General features: G+C 38.7%; 1 protein-coding gene across 1 annotated transcript in view; it reads right to left on the bottom strand.

Annotated features, from left to right (window-relative positions):
- Positions 1–793: 793 nt before the first annotated feature.
- LOC128949364 (inositol polyphosphate 4-phosphatase type II-like) overlaps positions 794–10,130 on the bottom strand; it is a 134,270-nt gene continuing 124,933 nt past the window's right edge. The window contains exon 21 of the mRNA XM_054294230.1: positions 794–1,019. Coding sequence (XP_054150205.1) covers positions 887–1,019 — 133 coding nt within the window. The 3' untranslated portion in view covers positions 794–886. The remainder of the gene's footprint in view (positions 1,020–10,130) is intronic.

Raw genomic sequence — 10,130 nt, 5'->3', positions numbered from 1 at the left:
AGCAGTTTACTCATAACATTTATTTTAGGCTTTCTAATAACATACAAGTTTTCAGAGTCTAAAGATACATTAACTCCTGTATATACAACTTATTTTCCCTAGCACTAAAGAAAATTTGCTTTTAAGGGTTTACACTAAAGAGGAGGTGAAATTCAAGTCACATGACTTGTGGAATTAATCGCCCTGATTTCAGTGTGATCTATGTGAAAGTGAAATAAGTGGTATTTGGCTGGGGTACAGAAAACCAAGAGTGATACATCCAAATGAACCGCAGGGAATCAAAATGGAATTACTGAAATTACAGTCTGCAATTACTAAAAACACATTATGAAGTTACCACGCTTATGTAAAGAAGCTAATTGTAATTACCAAAATTATATTTAGCCCAGGTATTATCATTAGCATCTTTCATAAACATTTCTGTGAAGGGTTTAATCCTTAGTGATCAAGACCTCAGTGCTCTGCTGGTTACAGAAAACACCTTTTCCAGCAGTAAGATACCCCTTAAATCAAATCTCAGGGTTTGGTTTGGAGTCAGAATGCCACCTTCCAGATTACTAATCTCTGTTCCTACAGCAAATGCCATTTCCCTTTTTAATCTTCAATCAAATGACCCCAGAAACTAATTCCAGCTGGCTTATGAGTCATACTAAGCTTCAATTTCACAAAGATAAGTTGAGTATATTTGATTTTCAGAATATCCAGTCCATTGCTTTTTCATGGTTTTATTTCATGACTAATCAGATTCATTTCAGTGTAAAGTGATAAAACCTGCTAAAAATAACACCTCCACTGGTCATACATTCCCAATTCATATGTCATAAACAGCAGTTGTTATATTCACTAATTAGCATGATACATGCTCCTGATTACACTTTTGTTAAACTTAGGTGTCAGCTTTTCCATATGTCCCCTCTGGAGGTCTGTAGTACTTTGGGAAAGCCATCAGCTGTATCATGTTGAATGCATACTTTCTGCATTTGACATTCTTCAGAACATTCTCTATGCGGCATCCTTCTCTAGTGAAAGGGGGAAAAAGTACAACTTCATGAAACATAGAATAAATAAATATGCTTTATTTGTTCATTGCAGAGTTTCAGCAACAGTTGAAGTAAAAATAACAAGGATTCAACTCTACATTTTTGTTTTCCATGAGTGATGATACATCTTACAGAATTAAATCCAAGGCCAGGCCCAGTACACTTATTGCCCTCAGAAATAGGTGATAAGATTTTCCATCCCCCTAATATATCTGCCCTTGAGGTTTAAAGTTCAGTAAAAAAATTTAATAACTTTAATGATACATTTTGTTCTAATTCCAGAAATATATTTGCCTTTTAAACCTTTTCATACCTTTCTTTTTCAATTGATTTGCTATATATGTGTGAGTATACATTGCCCTAAAATGCACATTCTAGGAATAAGGAATTTTATTAAGTCTGGCCCTAGAGATTCGTGAAGGAAAGTTTCATCTCTGCTTCATTTGCTGTATGTTCAGCTTTGCAATGAAAAAAAGAGAGAATGGCTTTTCAAACAGCCCAATCCACCTCTCTGCTTTATAAAGGAAGGATGTTCGTTCACATACAGTACAAAAGTCACAAGTGCCAAAGTGGTGCATCAAGACATAAACAGGACTTTGTTAAAAAGAATATAAAAGTGTACTGAAAGCAAAAGCAACTAAAGCAACAATTACAAACAGGCTAATTTCATTACAAAACAGAACTTAGTATATTCTATTTACTCTACAGAAAAGGGTTAGTTGTAGCAAAGTAATAATAATTTATTAAACGAAAACAATCCCGTTAGCTAGTTACAATGAAAAAACACAACGGAAGATAAGTCTCACAAACCATTGCCCTGCCATATTTGTCTAGGGGTTAGTTTGTGTTGTGCAAATTTTTTTTTTTTTTTTTTTTTTTTTTTTTTTTTTTTGTCAGAGTAATTACTCTGGAAAGAGGGATTCAAGCATTCAGGATTCCACAACTTCTATACAGTGACAGCATTGTAAGTGGGCTTTCTTTGCGCTAATTACAGTGGGAAAGCTTTACCATGAACAGAAAGAGCAAATCAATTCACTCAATGCATAGTATACTTCTTGGAGTTCAGAAAAAAAGAATGAAAACACAGTACATTTCAGACATGGGAATCTTAAAGATGAATCCTTGGGGTCTGAGACTGTAGAAATATTACAACATGATTCTTTTTTCTAGAGTTAGTTCGTTGCTGTTTGTAGAAAAGAAAGGAACACAAGTAAAGTTTATTGATATTTGGCTAATAGCAAAGCAAGACTTAAAATAAGCCACACAACCAGCAGGTGTGAGCTGACAAGCAGCAAGGCGACAGGATAGAAGTGTCGAGCAGTTGGCTTGTTATCAGTTAGACAGCCTGTTTCGGGATCATCCGAGTCAGTCAGTGCTCCCTGGGTCTGTCTGCTGTTAAACAGGGAAGTTAGGAACAGATAGAACAGCATTTCAGCAGCAAAGAAAGCCAACACGCAGGCATTTTGACAAAATGAAAGTACAGAGCCATTTTGAGGAAATAGATTTATCTAAGTACTTCCAGTATAACTTTTGTGTTCTACAGCTGACACAGGAAGCACCATCACTGGGCGGCTACTAGCATACTAATGCTACTAGGTGCCTTGGAGTAGTATTCACAAGTGAACATTAAATCACTTCCACAATGAACTACACCATCACTAAAATCAACACACACACTGAACAGAAATGAAATAAGGAGGTTGAAAAAAAAAGTTAAGGAAGCAAAGAAAAAAAGATCATGAGTACGTCATAATGCAACACTGAACAAATGATGTCTCCATGGTGCTCACAGGCTTTTCAGTCCTGCTTCAGTATCTATTAGGAAGTTTATTGGCAGAAATGAAAAGGCCACACACTAACAGCTATTCTAAAATAGTATTAAATGATGGTAAACTGACTTCAAAAATTCATCACTGCTGGTGACTCAAAGTCCATAGCAGTTCTTTTTATTCAAAGGCTCGCACCTGCATTCCTGTAAGTAAATCACCTTGTATCTTTATCAGTCAACACAGGGAGGAGCTAATCTACTTAGAAGGAAGTTCTACTGAATCACGCTGGATTGTGTGGTCCTTGTCCTACCAGAGCAACAGGGACACTTCCACTGCCAGGCTTGCCTTTTGTATTCTTGACAGATTCTCTGTAAGTACAATTACTCACACTGCAACCACACTTCTTCAATTCCTCTGAAGCTTACTTGCATACACTCAGGAGTCCTGTTTATAGACTTCCTTTGGGCAGCAAGGACTGGCAAGATTTTTTTTTTTTTCTATTTACTATGAATATCCTGTGATGAAAAGATAACTTGCCATTTTTTAATGTGGACTTGAGAATATCCAAATATATCAGATGACAATGCAGTGCCCTTTCAGAAGGACAGGTCACAAGTATGCTCTTGCTTTCAAGAGAGAAAAAGCTGGCAGACATTATCTTTACTGTCCCACAGCTGCAGGTAAGATGAAGAGGATACTCTGAAAACAGCAGCAGCCACATCACCTTACAGAAAGCCTGCCTTCTGACTCGTGTGTTAAAGGGCAGTGCTACATTTCCTAAGCTTGGATAGCAAGAGAGGTGCAAGAGCTGCGTTTGCAGGTGGAACCCTAGGCAAGGGGGGGTTGATCAAAACCTTTCCTTGCCCAATTTCTCTTTTGAACAAGCCTTCCATAATAAGTTCTTAGTCTTAGTCTTTGCTTTGAACTTCAGTCTGTATGTTACACTAATAAAGGGATCAATACATACTATTTTGAATAGCAAAATAAGAGATAAAAAAATAAAACCCCTGCTATTTTCATCTAGGTCAAAGTAATTGCTGGTGGCAGGGTGTTTGCTGCTTTTGTTCTACAGATCTCAAGTGTCCATGGATGGAACTTGGGCAGAACTGAGACTTTGCTGTAGACATTATCTCAGAAACTATCAAGAAATTAAGCTGATTGCATGGTTTATTGGCCTTGTCAGCACTGAAATAAGTAATTCTGTGTTTCTCTATCAGACTGCTCCAGCTATGCCTCTGTCCTAGGGCCCACCTACAGAACTGCCTTCCTCTTCTGCTCACAGTGACATTACTATTTGTGATCAGCTGGGAGGACTAACTTTATTGTTCCCAGTTAATGTTGTCCTCCATTATGTATTTCTATATACTTTTTTAAGAACCTGCTGCTTGCTGGTTTTCCTTTTCTTTTTTTAATCTCCACAGCATCCCACAGGTTTGTCCCTTTGACCCTGTCCCCTTACTCCCTTCCAACTCCTCAAGGTGAGCCTGCAGGTTTCAGCTTACTCCCCTTATGCCCACAACTCATGAGAAGTCCAGCTCAACCCTCCCAGTCCCATCTCTTCCTTCCCAGTCACAGAGTCCGGGTGATTTTTGTTTGCCCTGCATCCCTTCCATCACAGACATCACGTGTGCTCCTATGCACACACCAAACTTTTTTCTTCTGGAGAAATCCATCTGGGCAGCAGTGAAGTTGAGCATTCAGTAGGGTGCACAGCCACTGCATTAATCAGATTGATTGTTTACACCAATCTGGAGAGCCCTGGCTTTGCACACCAATGGTTCATTCCAAGCAGGCTGAGTCACACACTTGCAGGTTGTTCCTACAGGGATGAACCCTCCTGCTTCTGTGGTGTGCCTTGCTCTGTTGGACTCCACATCTCAACAGTGTCTGGCTTTCATCTGCATTGCTACAAGTCACATTAGCTTCAGTGAGATTTATGCGGGAGTAATGATGGAAATACAGATAAAAGCCATTTGTTCTCTTTTTTTTTTTTTTTCCAACAGAAAAGCCTACAGTACATTTGTTCTTTGATATGCTGAAAAGAATGATCGGTGTCTTTTAACATAAAAAGTTTATCTTCCCCCCAGGAAAGCAACCGTGAACAGCTGATGCACAGGCACTCTGTTCCACAAATTAGTCACATCATTCAATGCATGATTCAATAAGATGTCGCCAAAATAGAGCAAGAGGATCCAAGTCCATTATTAGCTTCCTAAGAACAAGCTGAGCAGAATAGCTACGCATGCTTTTAATTGAGGAGGAATATTTGATCAGGGTCAGATGCCTTGCTATAGCGTGTGCCAACATTTCTCAGTGCAGTGCAGTGACAGTGCCTTCCAACACACCCCAAAGTGTCCTCTGCAGTGACTATTGAACAAAGCAAAGACCTACACCCAGCTGTCAGCACCATAACATTGCTTCCCCTGGCTCACCCCACCCTGGAGGAGTTTCACTGCAAACAGCAGAAATCCCACTAGTGCCCTGTCAGCTGGATTCATGTGGCTTCTGACTGACAGCACAACCAGAACAGAGCGCTAAGGGTGCTACATGCTCAGGTGTGAAGGTACAGCCATAGTTTCAGACGTTATCTCCATCACAAATTGAACTTTAACAGCAAAAGGAAGGAAGAAAACTTGAAAAATAACCAGCAAGTTTCTATTTTACAAATAATTTAAACAGAAGTAGTGAAACCACCTAAGTTCGCAACATCTGGAGTCATGAACACCCCACTAACCTATCATACAATTTTTATTCATTTACTCTCAAATTGTTCATTTGAGACCTCCGGCACAGCACAAACACATTGTAGCAGCCAAGGGTTCTGTAAGTTAATGACAATATAACCATTTCAGCCTGCCTTCTATCTCATTTGATGTTTTATCATCCTAAACTCCTGTTAGGAGTTGCTACATGCTTATCAAATGAGGCAAAGGCAAAACAGCAGGTATTTTTTGTTCTTTTCAAATTCAGCTGATAAATTATTTGGACCTCAAAGTAGTGAAGCAGAGATGATGAAAATGGTGTGAGGAAAAAGCCTCTCAAGTCCTTAAGAGAGTCAAGCACACACATGAGGGCACATTCTGGCTTTCGATTGTCAGTCACACTGATGTCCCTGAGCAACGTTTTTGGAGGAGATGATTTTCACATTTTGGGATGTATGCTTCTTTTTTAGAACTTTTCCAGCTACAGTTATTAGCAACACTGGAAACGTTGAACTCTTCTACACGATTTCTTCAGGTGGAATAAACAGGCAGCTTTCTATTAACAGGTGTCCCACGTGCTAGTGGTGACTACCGTTTGAATTCATGTCCTACTGCACTTTTCTGGTCCTGATGTGTTTTTCTTCTTAAACTTCGGTGCTGACACAGAAAATAGCAAAAGTAAGTTGCTTCTCTAGAGTGCCATCTGGTAATAGTAGAGACATTTCTTCAAATAGAAAGGATGGCTAACAGTTCTCAGTCTTACACAATTTTGATAACTTACCTATACCTTTTATTTCAAGACAGTCAAGTTCATAAGCAGCTTTCAAGAAGCAGCTTCTCTTAAGAAGTTTTTGGAACGAAAGCATCCTAATTTCTACATGATACATGTTACTGGGATTGACTGAAACACTTCAGAGAATAATCACCTGTATCAATGTACAGCACTACAGTTCAAGAAGGCAGCCTTAACTTTTTCAAAGAGAAAATGTGGGATCCTTGTGAACATCTCCTAGCCATTACCAAGCTGCTGCACTAGCACATCTAGAAGAATAAAACATCATGCAGAAGGAAATAAACAGGTATCAGCCTAGTCCTGAAGGATTTCAGTATCAGAGCAGAACTCAGATAAAACATATAAAGGAACATCGGGAAACAAAATTTTATTTTGAAATATGAAGTTGATGCAATAAACCTCCAACAATTTTTAAGAACAAAAAATGGTTCTGCATTGTTTCAAAATGGAAGCTAAGGGAGGGGAATCAGCAGAGACATCTTTTGTATCAATGATCTTTAAAATTATTCTTTTTCTGATACGCATTTAATAACTTAAATTTTTTCCCTCAAATCCACATGGCACTAAATAAAGTAGAAGATGCTAGAAATCAATTTTTGCTGCTTACATGATCCTATAATCTCAGCTCAAAACAACGAGAATTGCTGAAACTGATAAGCAGTCTTAGATCCAAGAATACTGAGAAATTCAGTTAGTGATTTAGGAAGCTGCTATTTAAACATACACAAAAACCCCAGACTGTTTATCAAATCTGTTTTATCAAATTGTCACACTAAACTCCCTCCTCCTGTTTTAACCTTTTGTAATGCAAGTTTTTCCCTACTCTTGTTGCTAGATTAGAAATCCTCTATTTCCCCACTCCTTTCTTCTCTCCTTGCTTGGTTATAACACACGACTTTTCTAATGCAATATTTAGGAAATAGAAAGGAAAGTAGATCATACAATATGAGGCTTGACCACTGAGTTGGACCATGCAGCAGATTCATGGTGCAGTCATGATGATAGGACACCTAGATCTTGAAAATCAGCTATTGTGAAGTAACTGTGGGGTTTGGGCTCAAAACCATTACGGAGTTTCAGTCTGTACAGAGCTAAAAATTCAATTTTGAGGAGGTGGTCAGAGACAGCAAGCTACTGGAGGCTCAGTGCTGGACAGGGTACAGGTTTTCAGCACTATTATGAACAGGCCTTAACAGTTCAGTACAGAGCAAGAGATTAATAAAGAAACCCCCTTGCAGCAATATTTAATAACAGGCAAGGAGACACTTGGTCCCACAGCCACACAACCACATCCGGGAAAACCCTGTTGTCTTATGTGCTGACATGGACAGGGATCCTTTGGAAGGAATGCTGAAGTCAAAACTCAATTTACACAGTTGCTCTTTTGCTCTGCTGTGTATGTGTTCTCCTTGAAGTCAAAATAATTATAAATGTGCAAATTTATGACCTATTTTATCAGCTTAGCTGTGTTTGGATTTCCCAGAGCAAGTGAAAGAGGCACACACCCTGCACTGCAGGCAACAAAACAGCACAACTCACTCCAGCTTTGGGCCATGGAAACATCTCCCGAATTGCTGGTTCACACAGAGCAACACCCCTATATTTGTCTATGTTTACTTTTTAACATACAATTAACTCCAAAGAATAGACGGGAAAAGGGCAGTTTCAAGCTTGATATCTAATATGCATAAAACATGCTACTGGGTAATATACATCTCTACCAGTGTTCATCTTAGCACTTTAGAAATCTCTGCTGATTGCAGAAGAATTAATATTTTCCTTTTTGACTGATACAGAATGCCTTCAAGAATGGTTTTCCCTCAATGTTAAAGAGTATCTATGTGGTAAAAAAGTAACATTGACAAACTTATTATAGTGAAAATACAAGAAACATTAAGAAAAAATTCCAGTTAGAATCACAATTTTTGTCACTGGTGCATTTAGGACACCTCCATTAGCAGGCTAAATTCACCCTCAGCATCTGAACAGCAAAGCCAAGTTGACTTTCTGTGCCTGTGTCCCTTAATCTGCCAAAATGGACAGCAGATGCTGCCCCATGGGCACAGTATCCTGGTCATGCCAACTCCCAAAGTGCCCTGGAATCACTTGAGAGCACACTTAATCTGCCAAAACTGCATCCGCAAACATTTAATAATTTCACTGTATAAAATGACTGAGATAATGTTCTAGCATCTGTCCCCAGAGGTTTTCAATTTACAGCTGTGGCCAGAAGCTTCAAGTCCTGCAAAGTCATTGTGGTGACTGTGTGAGAGATTAGCTTCAGAACTGGAAAGTGATGGGTTTGCAGAGGAGATTCTTCTTTACCTGTCGAGACAGCAGAGCAGTTTCTGAAACATGATTTTCACCTCTACTGTACTCCAAGGAAAGGATTTGCTATTTCATTCTGCTTTTTACTGATAGTCCTCTGTAGTATTACACATCAATTTTACAAAGGTTTCTCTGTCTATCAAAAAGTATGGTTCTAATAATCTTCCTAGACACTCTTCTATAAAGTATTAGGATTACATGTGTATGGGAATTTCTCAGGTCAAAGTTGCGAAATCTTTCCTGACAAATTTCTCTTACAAGGTGTCAAATTCAGTCTAATGTACGACCAACACTAAAGCCAATGTGGTCTGCATCTCTGTGCAGGAAAACAACCAAGCAAAACCCCACGGGTTTGACATTCACTTGAGCTCTGAACAGATCCAACATTTCCCTTCCGTAAGGGTAGGGCACTGGCATAATTGGTTAGCGAGTCACACTTGTTTCCAGACTGTTTCTGTCACAGCAAGAGAGTTTTACTGAAGATGTAGTTACACATTTAGCTCACATAGCACAGTGAAACATAAATCCATGATAAATTCTTTCATATGTCTAATCAGGTTTAAATACTTTCTGTTGGCCATGAAAATAAATCTTTGTGAGTCATCCCTTTTCTTTTGGCAAAAATTTTTTTAGTCTTTTTCCCCATGCTGAGGACAAAGTAGCAAAGCTGATTTAAGAGGCAGAAAGGGCTTCCTACACTAGTTAACAGACACGTGTGAAAGATGAAGCTTAAAATCTGTTATTCATTTCGAGATGTCCAAATCTATGGGTAGGATGACAGAATTAAGGTCAGAGAACTGCTGGTGTAAACAGAACATCATTTAATCTATGTTGCATCCCTAATTTAGGTATTTTAAGGGAGGAGGGTGCTGAACAGAAGGAATTCTAAATTTGAATGTTGTGACTTGCTGGGTTTTCACTTTGAGATATATGAAAGGAGGAATGCAACTGCTTTTCATTAATGACACCAAGAGACATAGTCTCTTCATGGGATTAACCAAAGTGTGAGTCATAAACTGCAGACAACTGCTAGTCTCTAAATAATTCAGCTAAATAATGTCAGTTCATTAAAAAAACTTTCACCTAACACACTGATACATTTTTTAAAAACCACAAAACCAGTTTGAGATTTTATCTGTTCTGATCCCAGCTGTTCTTTCAGCAGCACACAGTCTGGGGGTATATTTATACAAGGTGAATTTGTGCACATATAGATTCCCCAGCCACAAAGAAAAATGCATCTAAATCTGATTTTAGCTGCCACCAGGAAAAAAAATGCAGCCCTGTTTTGGTTAGGTAGGGAGCTAACCAAAACAACCTATCCAAAAAATGCATAGGCTGGGATGCACACTGCAGCAACCTGAAAATTGTGTCCCAACATTACTACCAATAAACCATCTTCTCCTCTCTTCAGCAGGTAGATTGTTAGAGAACTTTGGAAAATGCAAGGAAAACTCCATTTGAATCAGAAACACACAATTTTTCCATGTACTTCCTT

Source organism: Melozone crissalis, unplaced genomic scaffold, assembly GCF_028551555.1.
Source record: "Melozone crissalis strain CALT ecotype California unplaced genomic scaffold, PUWL_Pcris_2 ptg000223l_1, whole genome shotgun sequence".
Taxonomy (NCBI): Eukaryota; Metazoa; Chordata; class Aves; order Passeriformes; family Passerellidae; genus Melozone; species Melozone crissalis.
Note: the sequence above shows the minus strand (reverse complement) of the source record. Positions and strands in the feature narration are given on the sequence as shown.